Raw genomic sequence first — 23,869 nt, 5'->3', positions numbered from 1 at the left:
ACATCTGTAACACACGCACCTCCTGAGTGTGGTGTTATATCCCCTCTAGTGGCACCAAGACCACTTAGTGATTATTGAGTCTGCTCTACAGCCTTAGCTAAGTGCCAGTTGGCTTTTAGTTTATGCGGTAGAGGCTCATGCACTAATGTCCAGAGGCCCCAGGTTTGATCCTGCCTGCCGACGAACGGGGTCTATGTCGGTGTTACACATTAAAACACCATCCATTCCCCAACCCCACCTCCAACAGAGCTACGATATCAGGATGCTGTCCCTGCCCCACCTATAGCCATACCACTCTCACCCAGGTGACACCAAAGGCCCCACCTCTTAAATTGGAGAATTCTACTCAGAGGAGGAACAAGAGATGGTAAACCAGTTATGATAAGGCTTCCCTATAAGAGTCTAGCCCTGACAGGGCTTCATGGAGACTCTTCCCTGCCCAGGACCCATATTCACCCCCAAAAGTGTACTGGTACCAACATGCGATCCCCCTCCCTACCCATATGACCCTATGTGGTCGCATTAGGGTGCATGGGATACTTACCACCAGGCTCAGAATCATAATACTTCAGATACCAACCTCAGCCTCCAGCGTTTAGAGAGAAAGCTCTGGCATAATATCAAGAGGTGCAGCTGGACCAGCTGGTACTGCCAGAACACTCTATGATTTCATCCTGATCCCCAGATGAGGTGGTATTGCCAGTCTTCCCCACTGCCTGACCATTATAGGCAATACAAAGAACTGCTTAGGAGGATAGCTGACACCCTTCAAATTCCATTGGAGGAAGTGCAGGACCTACATGCAAAGCTTTTACCCATTCTCCACTCTGCAGCTCCTGCCAGGATGGCCTTATATATGAATGAAGCCATCTTGGACTTGGATAAGGCCATTTGGAAGATCTTGGCCACTTGAGATGTCAAGGCTTCCAGTCAGCTCACTGAAGGTGCATCTCATAGCTATCATTTCACTCTCCAATAGAGAGTTACTCAGTTTTCACTTATCCCATGACAGTCCAATTCATTAAAGGCTTTGTTAGTATTTTCCCTCTGCTATCTTTCCCTCCCAGGGATCTGAATTTAGTACTAGCAGCACTTATGAGGCTGTCCTTTGACCCTTTGGCTTCATGCTTCTTCCTGTATTTGATGAAGATGGCCTAGATCCTGTGTTTGTTCTTATGTCAGATTTCCATCTAAATCAAATGATTCATCTACCTATATTTCACCCTAAGCCCCATCTGAGAGGTGAAAGAAGATGACACATGTTAGATGAAAGCCTTTCCCTGTCTTTCTACTTGGATTGGACAAAGCCATTTGGAGGAGCTGGAATGCAGGGCAAGGTCATATAGTCCCACTGATTCTTGAGGTGAATCTCTGGCTGCAGCCTCCTCCGTTACCAGCTTGCAGAAATTACTCCTCCTCCATATCAAAGGTCACTCACATAGAGCACAGGCTACCTTAGCAGTATCACTGCAAGGTGTCCCTCTTTCCAAAATCTGCAGGGCAACTACTTGGAGCTCTGTCCATACATTGACTCAGCACTATGCTCTGACTTATGCCTTGGCAGATGATGCATCCTTTGGTTCAGCAGTCCTACAGTCTGTGGTACCAGGTACCTTCTCACACCTTTCTCCCAAATAAACATGTTTTAGGAATTGTCCACAGTTAATACAAAACCAATGTTCCCTCTAATTTTTTCCATCCATGTGTGGCATAAATTTTGTTATGTGCACCGAGGTATGTGCCTATGTGCGCCACCAGTAGAAACCAAAAATAGATAGAATATATAGTTTTAAAAAGTTACCATAGGGATAATTACTCCAGCCAGGACAAATTAGGCATTTTAGAACTCACTACTCAAAGAATTAAATTTAAGTGTAAGAGAGAAATAAAAATGATGAAATGCATAGACCAGTCAAAAAACTGAAATAACACACTTTGAAAGAATAAAATTGCAGAGTATCTGTGCATTTCAGGAAGTACCAAGAAGTAACAACAACAATAATACAAGTATGTTTTGGGAGGTGAGGGTGAAAGACACACACACACACACACACACACACGCACGCACAGAGTCAGTGTGTGTACTGTCTGCTGGGGAAGTCTCTGAGAGACGCCATGCACTGTCTCTTTAAGGTACCCTCACTGACCGTGAGAAGGCTCATTCAGACCACAGCAGCTCTCCTGCTCCTGTGCCCTGCTCCCCTCTCTATGGAGATGGGGTACATGGGCGGGGGGGAGGGGAGAGACAGAATATATGTGTTTGAGAGAGAGGTGGTGACAGAGACAGAGAGATCATGCACTGTGTTTTAAAGGCACTCACTCACCACTCGTTCAGATCTCAGATCACAGCACCTCTCCTGCTCCTGATCCCTGTCCCGCCTACCCTGCTCTGAGGAGATGGGGTACAGAGGGAGGGGGACACCCTGATATTAGTGCCTCCCCCTTCCCCCGCTCTGCACAGCCAGCAGGAAGATCCTGGGAGCAACTGGCCAGGGACTCCAAGGCAGAGGGCAGGAGCAAAGCAGCGGGGAGGAGGGGCATATGAACACTTGCTGCTGCCTGCCAGATGTGTGCAGCTCTGCTAATCAAGTGTGTGGCACCTGAATCACTCCTGGGCAGCTGCTCGACCGCGCAGCTTAGAGGGAACGCAGATGGGGACCAACACTGGAAAAAGCAAGGAAAGTTACGTACCTTATAACAACTGGATTTCTTTGAGATGTGTGGTACTTGTGGGTATTCCCGGCCTGCTCTCCTTCCCCTCTGATTTGGATCCTCATGTGATTCGCGGTGGAGTAGAAACTGAAGGGGCAGACTGTTGGCACCACCATTTATGTCCTTGGTTTGTTGCATGAGGAGGCATAGCATGCAGATGTGGACCAATGGAAAAAGGGGTAAACAGTGAGGTGGCAACGTTTGCAGATAATACAAAACTACATTTGATAAATGCAAAGTAATGCACATTGGAAAACATAATCCCAACCATACATATAAAAGATGGGCCTAAATTAGCTGTTACCACTCAAGAAAGAGATCTCAGAGTCCTGGTGGATAGTTCTCTGAGAATATCCTATTAAAAAAGCTAACAGAATGTTGGGAATCATTAGGAAAGGGATTAGACAGAAAATATCATATTGCCTCTCTATAAATCCATGGTACATCCACATCTTGAATACTGTGTGTAGTACACGAATAGCGTAGCTGAAGTTGCGTATCGTAGTTCGAACACCCCCGTTAGTGTGGCCCAGCCCTTAGAGATAGGTAGAATATGAAACAAAATTTAAAAATTCATTGCTCCCATTAATCTTCACTCAACCAGGAACTCTTTTGTGTGTTTCATTTGCTATCGAATTTTAATGTGAGGCACTTACCAAAAGGGAGATATTTTCATTAGCTGTGGAGGAAGTCTAATTGGAGATGCTTGATATTTATCTGTTAGATCTCATAGATTATTGAAGCCGAGGACTGACTGGGCAACATAATTGCAGCTGTTTAAAAAATCCTGATGTGCTTTTTATCTGAATATAACCTTTCTGTTGCTTGTCTGTCTAAATGAATATTGCAGTGCAGACTGTAATGCTAGGCATACCATTGTGTTTAAACAAGGAGTAAGCATGTCTTCTGTTATTATTATTATGCACCAGTGATAAAATACTTGGGTTACATGCTATTTTCAAACAACCATTTGATATTGGATATTGGTAACTGAGTCTCTTGTGTTCAAAAATATATTGCAAAATCTCAGGAGATAAAGAATGACAGGTCTGTGGAGAAACTGTTGGAGACTTGTAAGGGAAGTACCAGGTGCTTCTACTCTTACTATTGTTCTTGAGAGCCAAAGTTTATGTATGATTGAGAGGTATGTGCCAGGCAGGGGAAGGGAACTGTCAACTTAAAAATCACACTTCTCACTGAAAAGTTTTTACCTACTATTGTTACAAGCAACACCTAAGATTGCTGGAACTGAAAGAGGTTACAGGAAAAACGTTTCTCAGTTTTATTTGTTTGTTTACATTTGACAGCATTTTGACTAAAGTCAATTTTACTCTATCCCCTGTACAGTTTCCCAGATTGTTTGGAATCTTTCACACAACATTGGGAAACCATTTTAAATCACAAGAAATTGTGATTGTAAAAACATAGAACTAGACAGAATCTGGAACTGCTTTTAATTCCTTCTTTAAAATGTACTAGATTTTAGAGTGATAATGTCCCTATAATATCCTTATTTGTTTGGACACATAAAAGTTTGTTTATGGGGTTTATGCAAACAAACAGATGTGATTGCAAGTATTCTTCATACAGTTTTAGATTTCCCTTGAAAATGTACTATAGGAAGCAATACTGCATAAGCAGGTGGTTGGGCTGGGTAACTTAATAGGTCTTTTACATCTCTAACTCTCCCGAATCTTTGGTCATTTGCCCCTAAAGACTATACGATGGCAACCATCTGTCTCAAAAAACAATGGTGTAAGGGCCAAAGAAGTCCAGTTACTGTGTGTCATTCGACCAAAGTGGCTAAAAAGTCCAATTCTTGAGTGACAGTCCTTGCCACAGATAATGAAGGTGTACGGTACAGGGCCAAAGGACGAAGCCAACTCATTACTAGCACTTGAGAACTGCTGAACTTTGCTATTCACTCTCTTCACTTTTCTCTCTCAGAACCACTCCTCATCAGCTCTTTGACTTTGTGGTAAAGTGCAGGCCTCTAGAGCAGCCTGTTGCTAGCTGCATCTTTCCAAGCTTATGGTGTCAATGTTGAAAGTTTTCAAGTCCATCTTGCAAATGTCCTTGTACCTGATCCTAGGTCAGCCCAGTGGCCTCAGGATATCTGCAAGTTCTCCATGTAGGAAATCCTTTGGACTATGTTCATCTTCCATCGGGTGCAGATGACCAAGCCAACGGAGACATCTGTGTTCGAGAAGAGTGATTAGACTTGGCAATGTTGCTTTCTCAAGTGTCAGGAACTTTGGTTTCCCACTTGATATTTAGACTATGGCAAAGACAGCAGGTGTGTGGAAGATGTTTAGCCTTCTTTCATGTCTGTGGTAGGTGGTCCAGGCCTCGCCACCTAACACCAATGTGCTCAAAATGCATGGCTGCTAGATGTGTATCTTGATGTTCAGTGTTAGTTTCCTGTTATCTTACACACCCTTGGTTAGTTGGCTGAATATGGCGGCTGCCGATGCAAGAATTAAGCTTGTCATCTAGCAATAAGTTCCCCAGTACAGATGATCCTAGGTAGCAGAACTTGTGCACAATATTTAGCATGGTGTTAGCTATTGAAATGTCTGGTGCAGCCAGCACACCTTGTACCATAATCAGAGTCTTCTTTAGACTGTTGGTTAGTCCAAATTCATGACAAGCTAGTGTAACCCACACACTTCCTGGGTGTGGTGTTCTGTCCCATCTAGTGACACCGAGACCTCTTTAAGAGAGAGATCGTTAAATGATTCTGCTCTACAGCCTTAGCTAAGAGCCAATTGGCTTTTAGCTCATGCATATGAGGCTCATGCACTCAGCTCCCGAGCCCCAGGTTCGATCCTGCTCGCCAATGACTGGGGTATGTTGGCGGTACAAGTGGGAGACTCATCCAGGATTTCAGCTGGGAAGTCTCTGAAGCTCGGGACACGCTTCCTCAGCTAGGAGAAGTATGTAACCCACACACTTCCAGGTTGTGGTGTTCTGTCCCATTTAGTGGCACTGAGACCATTTAAAGAGAGAGAGATAAAAATGATTCTGCTCTACAACCTTAGCTAATGCCAGCTGACTTTTAGGTCATGCAATAGAGGCTCATGCACTAAGCTCCAAAGGCCCCAAGTTTGATCCTGTCCACTGATGACCAGGGTCTGTTGGGGTTACGCTAGCACAAAGCTATGGCAAAGCTGCTGAAGCTCCTCTTCACTAAGATGATATGTTGCCCACAGAATATATCATGGAATGGATTTCTCTGGGTGAGTCATTTTACACTAATAATAGTAATTGTAAAATGTCCTCTTTTTTTCTCATTTAATTTTATGTTGCAAAAAACACTGTAAATACAATAAATCTCCAGAATATCAAGGGCAGATTGCAGTTCATATTAACTTCAAGAGGAGATAATCACATGGGTATTCTTCTTATGCACACGTACTTCTTTCTAGAAACACTAAGGATAGCAAGCGTGAAAAATCGGGACAGGATGGTGGGAGATAATAGGTGCCTCTGTAAGACAAAGCCCTGAATATTGGGACTGTCCCTATAAAATCAGCAGAGAATCCTGTGGCACCTTATAGACTAACAGACGTTTTGGAGCGTGAGCTTTCGTGGGTGAATAACCCAGGTCGTCAGGCGCGGTATTAGAAAATTCCAAGGGGGGAGGTAACCGCACTGAGAAACGGATTTAGTTAATCAGGGAGATTGGGCCCTGCTACGCAGTAAGGTGTGAAACCAAGGAGAGGAGAAACTGTCTGTAATGGCAACCATGTCACAGTCTTGTAGTCCATAGCTAAGGTGTTCACGTTTGCAGATGGAACTGAGCTCCAAGCACAGTTTCTCTTGAGAGTCGGTCCGCAGATTTTATTTTGCTGCACAATGGCCAACCTAGGTCTGCTAATAGGGTGCCAGGAGGAAGTGCCTCCACAGTTTCGGGCACTGCCATTCCTGATGATCGGATTTGGTCCATCTTAGCCTTTTCCTTAGTGACTGTCAACAGTTTGGCCGTATGTACAAGCAGAGGGCAATGCTGGGCATATGATGCGTATATTACATTGGTGAACCGTCAGGGAATGAACAAAGTACGGTAAATGGCTGATCTGGTAGGTCCTGTGAAGGTGTCAGCGGGCTGTAGAATGAGGCAGAGCTGGCATCGAGGTTGTGCATGGCATATAAGTCCTGACTGAAGTTACAGATACCGGTGGCAGTGGCTGGTGAGAAGACATTCAGGTGGCAGGTTGACTGTGGGCAAGGATTGCCCTGCACACAAGACCATTGAAAGTGTGGGAGATCATTTGCCAGTGAATGAGAGTGAGATCCCTGATGAGGCGCGGAGGGGTGAGCTTGGCGTATGATATGGCCAGGAGTCTCGTGGGATTCTGTTTCTTGGATGTTGTCATTGCAGTAGGGGAGGCTCGGGTACACCTCTGGCTCTGTGATACGTTCCCTACTCCTCGTGCGGGTACTGTAGTTTGAGAAGCCCTTGGTGGAGATTTTGTAAGGTGTGCCTGTCTGAAGGTGTTGAGAATGCAGACATGCGGTGTACCTCAGTGCGGCTGAGACAATAGGATCGTGGATGTGCCCGGGATGGAGGAAGCTGAAAGGCAAATGAGGAAGGCATAGCGCGGAAGTTTTCGAATATGTGGTGGTGGTAATGTGACCATGCGACGTATCTTGCACACGTGGTGTCTAGAATGACCTTCGATCGTGTAGATGGTCAAGCTGAGGTTGATGGTGGAGTGAAGTTTTGAAATCGGGTGGAAATTTTAGCTAGAGCCCGTCCCATGGGTCCCAGAAGATGAAGAGGTCATCAACTAAGCGTACGGTAGAGAAAGGGGTGTGAATGGACCGAGCTGAGGAAGCGTATGGGTTCCAGGTCACCATAAAAATATGGCATATGGAGGTTTATGCGGGTGCCCATTACAAGTGACCACGATGCTGGAGGTAAGATGCATCAAACGTGAAATAGTTGTGTGTGAACGATATAAGACACAGAGCTCAAAGCCAGTGTGTGGTGGCAGTCACAGGATACTGTTCCTGACAGCTTGGTATTCCAGCTGGTGGATGTTTGTGTAGAGAGCCCTACATCCATAGGCTAGGATGGTGTTTGCGGGGAGGTCCAATGCATGTAGGTATCCTGCTATGTATTAATCGAAGTGTGGCACGGAGAAGCGGGAGATGCAGGGCATAAGTGAGTAGAGAGTCCACAATCAGACAGTCCGTCAGTGAGATGCCAAGCCGAGATGATGGGGTGTCCAGGATCCGGGTTGGTGGAAGCTGGGTAAGTAGATAGAGATCAACCGGCGTGGCCTAAGGGTATGCTGAGTTGTCCGGTGTTAAGTGTAGGGAGTATCCTGAAGTAAGGTGCAAGTTCCTTAAGTTATCCTCAGTGGAGATCTGAGGGAAGTGGCTGTAAATTGGTTATGGAAGTTTGTCTGGCGCATCCTTGGTAAAGTCAGACCTGTTCATAGCAAGCACTCCTCACAAGCCGCTATTATGATAAGGTCAGGGGTTCTTAGCGAACTGGGGATGGGCATTGCGTCTACACAGCCTTAAGGGTATAGGCAAGCGGTGGTTTCCATGATTCTGCCTGTGCACGGCGCGGAAAGCATCAATTATAGTCCAGACTGTCATTTCGGAACCCCAGAGAGAGCCATGGTGGAGTTCTCTCTTGTGCTGTTGGTGAGGTAACTGTGTAACAGTGCAGCTGGTTCAGTGTGTGTCCTGGAAGTATCTTTAGCATAAGTGCGTAATAAGAGGCTCCAGATCGCACAGCAATGTAATCATGTTGTAGGGGTGCAGGCAGAGAGCCCGAGATAACGGACAAGACCATTCTTCTGGGATTGAGTGTGTATGGAGAGATTGACGGATATTCTGGGTGGTTTAGGGTACTACGGGTTGTTATCCAATGACGTGGCAGGTAGGGATTTAGACAGCTTACAAGTCCGTTTTCCTTTGTAGAGGAGGTGAAGTGAGGTGCTGTAATCCGCGGTTTATTTGTGAAGCCGTTTTAAGGATAGTTTTAATAATGAAGAGGAGTTGGAGAGCTCTTTTGATGTCCTGTATTGCTGTAATAGGATGCGAACACAGATGCTACTCTGTACGTTTCTTGATAGTGTATGGCAAATCTCTCACTGGTGTCTGTTAGTATTAGATACGAGTGGAGGTCGTACTTAGTCCATTTGTGATGATCCATAACCGTGACATATGGAAGGAGAGGATATCCTGTCTGTATTTGTGCAAATTTCTTCCCTGAGTGAATGGCACATTACACGAATCCTGTCTACAGCCAGCATGAGGTAAAACCATCTGCTCTAACACCAACAAACAAACACCTACCAAGTATATCCACGAGCATTTCTCAAATGAACAAATACCCGCACGAGAAATTAGGAAACAGTATCACAGAGCAGAGGTGTACGTACAGAAGCCTCTACTGCAAGACAAATCCAAGAAAAGAAACGCAACAGACTCACGGCCATTCACATACACCCCCAGCTAAAACCCCGCCCAACGCATCATCAGGGATCACAACCAGATCTCTGGGACAAGGAACCCCAAACTTTTCACAGTCTTGGTGCAGCCAATCCTTGCCCACAGTCAACCTGCCAACACTAAATGTATTCTCACACAGCAACGCACACACCTGTATATTCATAGAACTGCTAGCTCAGGAACCAATCAGGCAACCAGAACCCCGACTGCCAGCTCCCACATATACTAGACACAGCGACTCCTCACAGGACCTAACGTCGCGTCACCCCCGGATCACTGGTCAGTCGTCACGTGCTGCACGTCACCAATGTATATTACGCCATCATATGCCACAATGCCGGCTAATGACAAGGCAACTGGACTAGCCAATTCATAAAAGGAAAGGATAAAAAATGACACAAATCAAGATATAAAGGCAAATAACACAAAACACATAGAGCGAGCAACTTATTCAAACCCCTGGCCACACATACAGACCTATAGAGGTGGCCATCCGCAGGAGCATATTTATATAAAACCTTCAGGACCAGACGTCAAAAGAGAAACTGTGAGCTTCAAGTTCATCTGCAGATTTGACACCATCAGCTCGACTAAACAAAGACTGGAATGGCTTACCATACAGAACCAGTATCTTTCCTCCACTTATGTTTCACCACACTCTACTCAGAACTAGGGCCCGCCATCCCCCGATGAAACGAAACCTACGTATCTCTAGCTTACGTGCAGACAAAGAACCACCCCTGGAAATTTCCACTACCTGCGTCTGACGAAGTGGGTATTCACCCACGAAAGCTCACGCTCCAAAACATCTGTTAGTCTATAAGGTGCCACAGGATTCTCTGCTGCTTTTACAGATCCAGACTAACACGGTTACCCCTCTGATACTTGACACCCTATAAAATCAGGACATCTGGTCACACTAAAACACTCTGAAGAGTCCGTACCTAACCACTCTACCCTGTAGAATAACATAAAGCTACATTTTTGGTATATATACTTGAGCTCTCTTTAAGGTTGAGGAGATACAGAACTTTGCAAGTGTCAAAAGCCTGCAATTGGTGCAGACGGGATTTTAGAGATGAAACAGCTTAGTATAGTACTGGTAGCTGGAAATGGGTGCAAGTCCAGTTAACTAGTAAAGTCCATGATTTTTCTTGGATTTTTCCTCCGACATATGTTTTCTTTTCTTCAGCAAATTTGATCACCCCCACATTCTGAAGTTACTTGGGGTCTGCCTGTTGAATGAACCTCAGTACATTATCCTGGAACTGATGGAAGGAGGAGATCTACTCAGCTATTTACGAGGAGCAAGAGAGCAAAAGGTAGGCAGCGGACTCCAAAAGGTATGTTTTATTTTTAGCATTTCTGAAGGATACCACGATTTTCCTCTTTTCTCCTCCGTGAAAAGCCCTGTGTCTGTCCAGCCCTTTTTTCCATCTGAGGGTCTCTGGACTGACTTCTTCGTAGCAGCCCAGGAGCTCAGCACTGAGCTCATAACCAACTTCAGATCTTTTGGGTGGCAATAGCTTGATCTGCCAATAGGCCTAGGACTGTATTTTCAAAAAACATTTTTAGTCCTAAAATGCCCATCGATTTTACCTAGTAAAATCATGTACCCCAAATAGGCATAAATAAGGCTGATAATACAATATTTTCCCTTTTTATTTGTATTGCAGAAGCATCTCTAATGGGACAGGCAGTTCTCAAACATATAGGAAGACACTGTCCCTGTCTCAAAGAGTTTATATGCTAGGAGATCAACCAGCTAGTGAAGGGTTGGGGAGGAGGGATTAATCTCAGGTGATTCATATTTAGCATGTGGAATAATAACGTGGATTATAAAGTCACTAGCAAGGATGACTTAAAGCCAGGATTTTATGACATTGTAGCAACAACCTAATTCACCTCCATTCCTATGCCTAGTGCAGATCCAGTTTACTGATCTTAGCTATTGATCCATACTCCAGAAATTTTGCTTGTCTCCGGCCTGATGAGAGTGTTTAGTGATTAGACGTTGCATAATTAACCTGTCCTCAATAATGCCTTAAAGGTGGGGGATAATTTCCAGGGGCCCCATTCTCCCACCACAGGGACTCCCATTGATGTCAGTAAGGATTATGTTTACTCTGGAGTCAGCAAATAGGGTTTGTTTTGCTATCTCTCGCTGATATTACTTAAATAAAAGAGAAGCCCCTTGTTCTTGAATATCCAGAGTTGTTTGTCCGGTAATATACAGAGATTTTGCACCTACCTGCTTTTTGCACTTTTGAAAATCTCTGGTAATCTCAAAAGGAGAAAAGCAATACATTTGGTCATAACAAGAGGTCCTTTTTGTTCTGCCTTTGTAAAGATGGAAGACATTACTAATCACTGCCTCTCTTTCTTTTAGTTCCGAGGTCCTTTGCTAAAAGTGGCTGACCTTCTGTCTATCTGTCTGGATATTTGCAAAGGTTGTGTCTATTTAGAAAAAATGCACTTCATTCATAGGTACAGGATTAATTTCCTTGTAGTTCTTACATTTTGTTACCTACAGTTGTACGGAGAAGTAAACTAAACTGAAAATAATTGCCTAGCAAAAACTATTACATTTCCGTCATTGTTTATGTTTGTATATTAGGGACCTGGCAGCTCGTAATTGCCTTGTGTCAGTGAAGGAATACACCAGCCTCTCCCGAATAGTGAAGATTGGGGATTTTGGACTTGCCAGAGATGTCTATAAAAACGATTATTACAGGAAAAGAGGAGAAGGGCTGCTCCCCGTGAGATGGATGGCACCTGAAAGTCTTATTGATGGTGTGTTTTCTAACCGATCTGATGTATGGTAAGTTCTTGGGGGTACAAAGAGGTGGGAAAAATAATAAATACTAAAACAGGGAAAAATCAGTTTACAGTAGCAATGATGTATTATTAGAGTGCCATCTCTGGGCATTTTTTTTACTGAGGAAAATAATGTCTGCTTGGTTGATGTTTTCCTGAGTTGATAAAAGGTCTCGTCTTCTGACAAACACCTGCATGTATATATTTCTTTATTTCTTCCAGCTGGAAGTAACTAAGGTCACATGACCAAAACAGATTTATATGAATGTCCACAAAGTGTCTATTTTGCTTTTTTGGTCAGTGAACTGACTGCTGACATCACATTCTTCCCACTCCACTTTCCATTAGATCAAATAGTGCATCCTCCACAGAGGCAAACATTTTCTCCTTAGCACTATTTCCCCGAGCTCCCCAATGACCTTAAGTTTTTACTATACTTCATTCGACCTTTCCCCCAGTCTGGATCCTAGCACCAGCACAATTCGAATTTTCAACAATACGTCACTGCAGCCATTTTATTTTCACTCTTTTTATTTACATAAGAGAAATATATAGTGCTTCAAGTTCAGGCCCCAGCTTGTAGGTGCTGACTGCTTCCCAATTGATATTAAGCAAGTGTAACTTCCATTGACACCACTAAAGGCTGCTTAAATAAATATGATACAATTGTATGTTACATGGTGTCAGTGGAGGTTGAGGGTGCTCAGTTTCTTACAGGACTGATCCCAATGTGCGTGAAGGTAGGTGGCATAATAGGTTAGTTCCCGTAGTTTTTTCTAGGAGGTCTAGAGACTCGATTAAGAATGTATGAACTAGTTCATATGAAATTAAAACCCCTTAGCTCTGTTTTTTCTTATTTAGAGGTTAGAGAAAATTAGACAATTATATCTACTTTCATTTAATCTATTTTTGACATCCATTAAGCTCATTAAAATTCTCCCTTTGCCTTCCTCAGGGCTTTTGGAGTCTTGGTTTGGGAAACTTTAACACTGGGTCATCAGCCGTATCCAGGTTACTCCAATCTTGATGTATTACATCATGTACAGTCAGGAGGGAGGCTGGAGTTGCCAAACAATTGTCCTGATGATCTGTAAGTTAATTTTGTTTGAATAGTATCATGAACATTAATGAGACACTGAGGGCCATATGTCCACCTGCCCATCATTTTGCATGGGGCCTTTTGCACATGCAGTAGCTTTCCCCTGCAGCGTTCAGTGTGTTCTTTTTTTGACAGATAAAATAATCTGCATTTGCATGCCCTAGCTGGCTATCTACCCATCCAATGGCCCAGTCTGCGAGTGTAGAACTTTGGTTGTGGCTGAAAATTCAGCCCTAAAATTAAATGGTGTGTATTTGTTACTGTACATGCAGGAACCAAGATATAATTTGGACATTCAGCAGTGGGAACAAATCTTGTAGCAAGAGACATATCTAATCAAATTCAGTGACGATTTCAGAAAGTTCATCTTCTGTCCCTTAAATTTAACCACTTGAGTGCAGAAGTTGGGTTTTCCCAGCCTGTGCATTCTATTGCTGCTAACAGAATGTGTCACATCTTAAACATAAGATGTATGATTGGTAATGGCCTATGCAGCCTTTCACTTACATAGGTCACAGGTTTGACTGCAACCAGTTCAGTAATCACTAGAAGTCATGATTGCTTTAAGAAATTTAGTCTCAGTCTAGTGCCTAGTGTGCAGGTGCCTATGTAACCATCATGGTTAGCACCCTTGTTGGCAATTTTAGAAAATCGACCTTAGATAGAATGTATATGGAGACCAGGCACCCCCTCACCCTAGAAGTGCTCTCTACAGAGAAAGGGTTGAGGCAAAGTGGGAAGAAAGAAATTTCTTCTTCTTCTGATTGTTCTGTACTTATCTGTGGATAAAAAAAAAGCACCTTTCCAGGCTATCTTAAGCACTAAATACAAATGCAGTTTTTAAAAAAAGACTGATGTGCAGAGTGACTCAATACACCTGTCTCTTGGGGGAGGTGGAGCAAATCCATTTCACCCTTTAAACTTTCTGAGGAGGATTTATATTCAAAGTTGCTATATCATCTAAGTAGTCACAGCAGGGCATTTGGCATTCAGTCAAAAAAATGGAAGGAGAGACCAGTTGACATACAAGATCCCTGCTGGTGTAAAAGTCCCACAAACATCTAGAAGTGGCTTGGGAAGAATTGGTGAGCCCTCCCCTCTATGGCAAGGGGGTTAGTGAGTAGCAATATGAGTTTCATGGATCATTCGTGGAGAGTATTTAACGAACACATGGCATGAAATTTATTTCTAGTAGGAAGTTATTCAAGGCTCTATGTTGCCTTGATAAAGATTAAGTAGACCTTCAAAAGGAACAAGGAAAATCTATTTTAGCTGAAGTAACCCTCTAAGGCATCAGTCCTGCAATTTACAATGTGCAGGTGGACATCTGCAGAGATCCATACTTCGGGGGGACTGCACGGAGGCAGTGGGGGTCATTCACGTGTTGTAACTTGTAGGATCAGGGCCTAAGATCAATAACCTGGTCTTTAAAAGCTAGGAGTCTGAATTAGCTCTTTGAGTCTTGTACCTTCGTTTATCTCAGTGGCCAACCACTCAGCACCTGCACACCGATTCTGTCAGTAAAGTAAATCGCTTGTTGCTGCTTTGCTCAGTTATTAATGGAATGCCTAGATTCTTGGCATTCCTGCTTCCCTCTACATGGTTTGGAACCTGCATTGGACATCAGCAGTCATTAATCGTCTCCTCTGCTCTTCAGCTCGCTCACTGTCATTTTACAAAACAAACCATCACCGATAGGAAGAGGGTTCAAAGGCCAAACTACTTCAATTAAGAAGTGTTTAGGAATTTGTGGTAGGCTTTCACTGCAGGGACAAGTAGAACTCACATGAAGCCTTACAACATAAAAGGTCTTAAAGGGGCAGGGACTGTGTGGGTAGGGAGGAGAATGTGAATGTCCTCCCCCCGTCCATTTGTTTATCAAAATGTTAATCCAGGAAGATAATAATCCACTTTCCCTGTAGGAGTGGAGTGGGTAAAATCTAGTAGTGAGTTGGGACAGGGACTCTCTGACCTACAAGCATTTACACTTAAGTGAATATTGACTTTATCGATACTCAAAGCCCTGATATAGCAATTGATGGCATCAGTTGGCGTAACTACACTGGTGTGAACCCCTAAGTGTAGACAAGGCAAACCAAGGTTTGAACAATTGAACTAAATCAATGCAAACCCTAAAAGGCCCATGTCTACATGTATCAGCACAGCTACCCCAATAGCTGAATTATGGCTGTCCCTGAATGTAGATGAGGTCATAGTTTCTGCACATAACCCCTCACTACCCATGAAAGTCCTGCTGCAGAGTTTGGTGAAGAAACATTTTTGATTATGCGTGTAACTAAGCAGTTATACTTGTAACACTGGCCAATATTGAGAATTCCTCCCCAGTAAAAGGCTTGATTAAATAAAAAACAGACAGAGATATTAACTATCTTGAGTAATTTTGTATCATTTGCAAATTTTGCCACCTCACTGTTTACCCCCTTTTCCAGAACATTTATAAATATGTTGAACAGCACTGGTCCCAGTACAGATCTTTGGTGGGGACCCCACTAAGTACCTCTCTTCATTGTGAAAACTGGCCATTTATTCCTACCCTTTGTTTCCTATCTTTTAACCGGTTATTGATCCATGAGAGGACCTTCCCTCTTATCCCATGACTCCTTACTTTTGCTTATAAGCCTTTGGGGAGGGACTTTGTCAAAGGTTTTCTGAAAGTCCAAGTACACTATATCCATTGGACCGCCCTTGTCCACATGCTTTTTGACACCCTTAGAGAATTCTGATAGATTAGTGAGGCATGATTTCCCTTTACAAAAGCTGTGTTGACTCTTCCCCAGCCTATTGTGTTCATCTATGTGTTCATTAATGAAACATTCTAGTGTAAGTGATCATAGACTCATTAAAGTCAATGGAGATATGCCAGTTTACCTCAGCTGAAGTTCTGGCCCTCAAAGTTGTTGGTGGTGAGGATTAATGACCCACTAACATAGCTTTGTTATAATGGTGGTTATAATTACATTAGAGTTAATTCTTTTTTGATATCATTTATTTTTTCTAGATGGGATTTAATGACAAAATGCTGGGCCCAAGAACCTCACAACAGGCCTACATTCTGTTATATGCAGGACCAACTGCAGGAACTGAGAAACTCTCCTATGTGCTGCACTCCCCAGCTTGAGGACAGAATGCTTTCTACTGGAGTCCTCAACCATGCCTTTGAAGGTGAGTTTGAGACAATGCCTTTAGTCCCCCTTGTTTCCCCCCTGTTGACAAGGTACAGGACAATTTAAAACAGACAACATTGTAGTTCAGTTTTTCCTTCTGCTGCTCTTTCATTATCATGCTTTTGTTCCATATTATTTAGAACTTAGCTTTTAGTTAGTAGCTTATTCTTCTCTATAACTGGCATTCTATATAGGATTGTACAAAGCAGAATATGTAAATGCTCATGTAGCTGTAAAACAGTGATGTAGTTACAAAACATAATGTTTCAGGTGTTTTAGATGTGAAAAATATTTTGTTTAAATGGGCCAAATTGCAATTTCACATTGGTACAAATTTGGGGTAATTCCATTGGCATTAAGGGAGTTACTCCAGATTTCATCTAGTGTAAATTAGATGAGGTTCTGGCCCAATGAGTTTTCAGCCAGCAAATGCTATCTCACGTGAAACAGTGTCCAAGGTTATGAGCAGTGGGAGAGCAGTGTGTTCTAGTGGTCTGAGAAAAAGATGAGGATTCAGGAATTCATTGTAATACAAGCTCAGACAGACACTGATACCCTTAGTGACTTCTTTATCTCAAATTCCCCAATTACACTTATCTCCCTCACAGTGGGCTTGTGGACATTCATTGGATGACATTTGTAAATTGCAGGGGAAATCACCAAAATAAAGAGTGAGGTATTCGTATTATTGTGATCGTTACCATAGTCATAATGCATACACACAAGGGGGATGAATTAAGGGTGCAGAGATGAAATGGCTCATCCATTTTGGCTGAAATTTTCCAAAACAATTCAGCCTGAGGCAGACACCCAGCATGGGAAATTTCAGCTCTAATAGATGAAGTTTGGCAAAATTATATGCAGCTGAAAAACGGTCTTATTGGGAGAAGTGCCTGACAATCTTAATAATAGGTGGTGCTACCAGTCTTGGCTATAATATATGTTGAAATCAGTGGGAACTGTGACTGCTCAGCACCTTTGTGAAGGAGGCCACTAACATTTTAAGCCAGTTTACACTATCTGTTGGTGGGAAATCTTCCAATACTGTGCTACCAGCATTGCAGTTCCATTGGTCGGTAGCAATGGTGGAAGTACAAGTGTAAGCAGGGCACTGGTGACAGCAAGCAGCTTTGCTGGGTCGTCTTTGCCTGTTCTGAGTAGGGTTAGATGCTCTGATGGTAAAAATGCCAATGCTCTGTGTACACAAGTGCATTCTCTCTTGCTACCTGCTGGTGGAGCTGCACCAGTGTTAGTACACTGGGGGAGATCCTAGAAAATCTAGTGTGCCTTAGTTAGGCCATCTATAAAATGGTGATACTAACTCTGACCTACCTCCTGCAGTGTTGGGAGAATCAGTCAGGTAAGAATTCTAGAGCATTTGGAAGATGTAAACTCCAAGTAAGGCTAGCTATTATTATTATTAGGCCTATCACTTCACTTCCCTCAGCATGCGATTCTTTCTCTTAGAACCAAATCTCTTAGTGACAGTGAGCATTTCTTGGGCGGAGGTTTGTAACAGGAATTTCATTACACACAAAGGCCAACGGTCGTGTAACATTTTTGGAAAACAGGTCTTGGATAATTCATCGTGGAACAGACCTTTGGATTATTTGGTTTGGCCTTGGTCTTACCAGTGCAAACATAAATGTGCTTCATTGAGTCACAGCTAAAATGATAGCATGTGTAAACTCAGGATTATTCTTATTAAAAATCACCTATCACCTAGCTGTTATGGAGTGTTTGACATTCAGAGACCGAGACACTTTCCCTGCCCAAAACAATTTACAACAGAGTAACTAAGGAGTGCTCATTTTAGTTTGGGAGCCCGAATTGAATTGACACCTCTTGCTTAAATCAACCCCACATATGGAGGCAATATTTGGGTTAATTCTATTTCAGGGGATTTATACTGCAGACAGATAACTGTTTGAACTGATCTTGGGCACAGAGATCCATGGAAAATCAGGAGATCTACCTGCACATTGCACTGACAGGAGAACTTCTCCCTGAAGTTGTAATGACACTATGTCAACCCTACAGCCGGAGCTGTGGAGGGAAGCTCACGTGAATGTACCCATACTAGATGCACAAACAAATATGTATCCAGAGGTGTCAGGCGGGCTTGCGTTGCCCATGCTGAAGCCTGGGCTGTAACATCCTCACTTCTATTTTTAGTGAGCTAACTAAGGTGCAGCTAGCGCAGTATATCTACACAACCTGCCATTCCCAGTCCTGGTTGCAATGCACATACACCCTAAGGACATTGAGGACATTAGGCATGCAGGTGCCACTGTGAAGGGCACAGTGTAGGCTCTAAAGAGAAGCCTACTATTGCGGAAAGAGATAGAAGAGTCCTACTTTATAACCCCTGACTCTCAGGAGAAATAAGAATGTATGTAATAGAGAAGTGTGAATTACATAAAGACCACAGCAAATGTCTAGCCTCTTAAAATACAGCTATACAGAAGGATGATATCTAAAACAGACATGTTCAGGAGACAAGATTCTATGCCAAAGCTCCCCAATCTGCCGGGCATGAATTAATCAGGGGAGGAGGAGGAAAGGAGAACTCAAAGAAGAGGAACAGCGAGGAAGAGGGTAGCTGTTGGACGCCTGACTTATCTCCCAGTCCAACTGTATAGATGTCCCCACATCTGCAGAAAAAGCAGCTTGTGGCTTCTGGAAAGCTATCCACTTTACCTGCCTGCCTCCATGGTGACCTCTAATAACTCCAGCTATTGTACACACAACCTGTCCTTTCTTACATGTCTCACAACATCCTATTGGTGACAGCAAAATACTGATGCGAGTATGGCAGTGATGTGCCAAGAACCATGATCAAATACCATGGGTTGTTCTTCAGAGGGGAATGTGAATCTGACTCCGTAGAATATCCAACTCTAGAGCAAGCACGACAGTGTGAACATTAAAAAGGTACAGAAGAGAGAACCACTTTCTGCTCCATTACTTTGAGATTCAACCTTTAGTCTGTAGCCTTTTACCGGTCATCCACAACCAAAGTCTTTGTGTTCTTCCCAACAACTACTGCGAGTGCACTGCACTGTGGCAATTTAGAGAATTTAACCAATATGAGTTTATAGTTTCCCTCTCACGGTTGTTATTTCTATGGCATTTATCACTGTAGTTTCTGAGTGCCCACAAACAATGAATTTATCCTCACAACACCCTTGTGAGACAGGGAAGCACGGTTATCCCATTGTACTGGGGATCTGAGGCACAGAGTAATTAAGTAAATTGCGCCAGGTCACATAGGCAGAGCCAGGATCAAACCCCAGATTTTCTGAGTCCCAGTTCAGTGCCTGAAACATAAGAGCATCCTTCCTCCAATTTCAAAAAGCCTAAATGAAAAGTATCACTAACTAGCGTGTTAACATTAAGGCCCCAAATTTCTGTCAGCCCCCAGAAATGTACCTGTAGAATTTTCAGGTTTATCCATTTACAGAACCCTCTGCATTTGCACATGCAAGCTGGGTCTTTAGTTGTACCATTCCCAAACTGCTTCATTTGTGGATGCAAGCATGGAGTTTATGCCTGCAAGTGCAATTGCAGGTTTGCCAGTGTCTCAGTCTGCTGGATTGGATACTTAGCAAAGCTGAGTTAACTGATCAGCTCCCTGCCTTTTAGACCTGACGGGACTAGTTGGTTATTTATTTATTTAGGACATTTTATCAAGTTTACCAATCCTTGCCAGAAACAAAACAATCATTACAAAAGTTGGCTTTTGCTTACAGAGACACTGTAAAGGAATATTGTCAACAGACCTATTTTCCAGGGCTCTACTATATTAAAGAGTGAGCATCATTACAACCCCCTAGGTCTTTTCTAGTGATTTTATTAAATTGAGTGAAATCTCTGTGTACACACTGAACAGACCAGGCATGTCTACCAAATGTTAATGTTAAAAAACATTGGACAGATGTGCTGGGCTTTTTTTTTTTGTGCAGGTGAATGTACTTTGTCTGAGTATTGAATAGAACAGAGGTAGGCAACCTATGGCATGGGTGCCGAAGGCGGCACACGAGCTGATTTTCAGTGACACTCACACTGCCCGGGTCCTGGCCACCAGTCCAGGGGGCTCTGCATTAATTTAATTTTAAATGAAGCTTCTTAAACATTTTAAAAACCTTATTTACTTTACATACAACAATAGTTTAGTTATATATTATAGACTTATAGAAAGAGACCTTCTAAAAATTTTAAAATGTTTTACTGGCACGCGAAACCTTATATCAGAGTGAATAAATGAAGACTCGGCACAGCACTTCTGAAAGGTTGCTCACCCCTGGAATAGAAGGTAATCAAAGATCTGTCTGTCCTCTGGGCAGCACTAGTTTTGATCAGTGCTCCACTTGGTGCCCACTTCTTGCTCCAACTGGATGTATCAGGCAAATCTCTAGTTGCTCAAAGCCCCAGTCTGAGCCTCTGCTACTCTGTCACTTATAGAAATGGTCCCTCCAGACAGATCAGGCATAAAGCACAAGGGTGGGAAAGTTTGAAGAAGGTGGCAGTGCCACTGTCCATGGTATATTATCTTGGGCTATATTATTTTCTCTCTTTAGAGCTGGCAAGCCACCACCATTCTTAAATGCTGAATTAATATTTTGAAAAAAATAATAATAAAAGAATAATAAACTAACCTGCAGGGTGTATGTCATGAGTCTTTTCCCCCCTGAATTCTCTGTTGGTCAGAGGAATAATCAGATTTATTTAAACTTCTCTTCAGTGTTGAAATCTGGGATTAGAGAGCACAGCATCTGCTAGATGACTAGTAATGGTTTTCAACTCATGTATCTTGTTAAAACCGATCACTCTTACCTGCTATTCTGCACACTTGCCTGTGTTTAGGTAAATCACTTGGAGAAGCAGAAGTTTCTCTAAAACAAGTGTGCTAATAAACTACATCACCTAAACCTTGTATCTGGCCTTCAGTGCAGGCTTCTGAAATTCCATTATCCTCTGTTGCAGTTAGTTCAGTTAGTGTCTGACCTGAAGTCAATGGAAGGACTCCCACTGATTTCAGCAGGCTTTTATTTCAAGCCCTTTTGCTGTAGAGGTAGGTGGCAACAACGCTGCATGCAAAAACAGTACAGCACAGTACAGTCATTTCATCTCTGTTTCCTTGCCAATTACTAGTTCATTTCAGAGAGAGCAAATAATGGGTACTACTCGGTTAGGGAAACAGTCACACCTTCCTTTAGATTTTGAATAAATACAAAAAGTAATAATTATAATAAGTCATTATAAAGCAGGAAAAGAAATTGTCTTCTGCATTACATGTATATACAGTGTCTAGCACAATGGGGCCCTGATCCTTGCTAGGAGTTGTTAGATGATAATACGTTTTAGTCTAACAAGCCAGTCTGCATTGATCCCTGCTTTGAATATGACCCACGCTGCATTTGCCAAGAGTGTTTCTTGCATACAGAGATTTCTCTTGATAAACATCGCTTTGAAAAATGGCCTTTAACTTTTTAAGTGTTGCTTTTATTTTTTAAACACTATGTAAATGTGTGCACAACACGGTTGGACCTTGGCTAAGCAAAATTCTCACTTTTAGCATCCTTAGGATGACAGAATAGCAAAGCTTAGTGAGTCATCCTAAAAACACGTGAGATGATATGCTTGATTAGACAGAGACACAGATACATCTCCACTGATATATAATACGGTGTGAAGTATTATAACAGATATATTTTTGTTCTGTTAATACTTGTTACTGAAATACAGTACCTGCACCTCCAGGCAATCAATAGGTATCAGCATAATACTTTATCTGTAGGAAGTACTCCTTCACACTATCCTACATGTCTGAGACTGAGAAATCCAGGGTCCAGTAATCAAATTCTTACCCTTAATATTTCTTGAATAAAGATATGTAACTGAATACTTGTTTGGAATATACTCAACTTTATGCTATCCCCAGAAGCATCTCTTGCTCTCCAATATAGGAATAGTTGGTGTGCATAGAGGTGGTGGGTAAGAGATGTTAGCTTAAATAATTATTAAAAAGAAAACAGGAAAGTAACTTTCAATTGGGGAAACAGTGCTATTTGCCATATAAAAACTGTACGATATCCGACAGGTTTGTGTTGCGTCTTTATTACAAAATCATTAACATATAGGGCTAGATACATAGATAGTGTAAATTGATATAGCTCCACTGACTTTGCTGGAGTTGCACTGATTTGCGGCAGCTCAGGATCTGGCCCCTAAAATATTTTTGATGAAAAAAGTAACATTTCAATACTAGCTTTAAAAATGTTCTCTTTGCTCCATTGTCACCAATCATCCCTTCTGCTGATTGATTTCCTCTTACAATTTGCCATCTCTGAAAATGAAGGATATCAAATGTTTCTTTAAATAAAACTATACTGAAAGTACACTGAAGATATTTATATAAGCATTCAGTATCAGAGGGGTAGCCGTGTTAGTCTGGATCTGTAAAAGCAGCAGAGAATCCTGTGGCACCTTATAGACTAACAAACGTTTTGGAGCATGAGCTTTCGTGGGTGAATACGAAAGCTCATGCTCCAAAACGTCTGTTAGTCTATAAGGTGCCACAGGATTCTCTGCTGCTTATATAAGCATTATAACAATTTGCACCTTTCCACATCAGATCTCAGAACATTTATTAACATGAACTAATTGCACAATACCCCACAAGGTAGTTAGGAAATATACCTAGCGATTGCTTCTCTCACCACTGAGGTGGAATGCAGTAGCTATTTAGCAGCACTGAACAACACTGCATATCAATTTAGAACAGGAGGTAACTGAAAAATACTGCAGAAATCTGGCAGTGGAAAGTGCAGGATGAATTAGGAGAGGCCCAGTGAAATTAATTCAACTGCAGTTTGGCCAGGGCATTGCGTTTAACCACACTTTTCTTGGGAAAAGTGCTAAGGCAGTAAGCACTCCCTGGTGAATCACCCACACTATTGCATATAGCATTCAGATGTTGCTTGGAGGACTCCCATTTGAGCATTTAACTGGCTCAACCAGGCTTTGCATGTGAAATCTGAAGGATCACAAAACAAGATTTAATGGCTGCATGTACGCACATATAACCTAGCCTGGATATAAGTCAAACATCTAAGGTTAGCAATGTTGAAACTAACAAAAAAATCTGACAAGGTCCAGGTATAAATCAGCCCCCCACCAAAATGTCCCTCCCTCTTTGTTCCCTTGAGAGCCTAGCAGTTTTCTGTTGCCTCCCAAGGCTTATCCAAACTCAGCTCAAATGCTGGTCTATGGCTCTTCTGGCCCTTAGTGCTGCTTCAGGTGCTCACAACCTTTTCTCTAATTACCTGAGGCTTTCGTAACCAGCCATGACTTTTCTGTAATTGTTCATCTGTGTATTCTCTGCTGGCCTCCTGTAATGATCCTGTTGTAGCTTTCCTACTCAGATTTGAACCTTAGTGTTCATAAACTGAGAAGCTAGCATGAACCCCTCTAAGCTTAATTACCAGCTTAGATCTGATAGGCTGCCACCAACCAGGAATTCCAGTGCCTGGTACACTTGGGTCCCCCAAAACTTCCCTGTGGGACCCCAAGACTCAGA

General features: G+C 42.6%; 1 protein-coding gene across 1 annotated transcript in view; it reads left to right on the top strand.

Moving 5' to 3' along the window:
* Positions 1-23,869, top strand: part of ROS1 (ROS proto-oncogene 1, receptor tyrosine kinase) — a 105,761-nt gene that overhangs the window by 76,098 nt on the left and 5,794 nt on the right. The window contains 5 exon segments of the mRNA XM_075064567.1: positions 10,379-10,508; positions 11,576-11,673; positions 11,804-12,007; positions 12,959-13,093; positions 16,122-16,285. Of these exon segments, the coding sequence (XP_074920668.1) occupies positions 10,379-10,508; positions 11,576-11,673; positions 11,804-12,007; positions 12,959-13,093; positions 16,122-16,285 (731 nt within the window).

This window comes from Chelonoidis abingdonii, chromosome 3, assembly GCF_003597395.2.
Source record: "Chelonoidis abingdonii isolate Lonesome George chromosome 3, CheloAbing_2.0, whole genome shotgun sequence".
In the NCBI taxonomy this organism is placed as follows: domain Eukaryota; kingdom Metazoa; phylum Chordata; order Testudines; family Testudinidae; genus Chelonoidis; species Chelonoidis abingdonii.
This window is presented reverse-complemented; position numbering and strand designations above follow the sequence as displayed.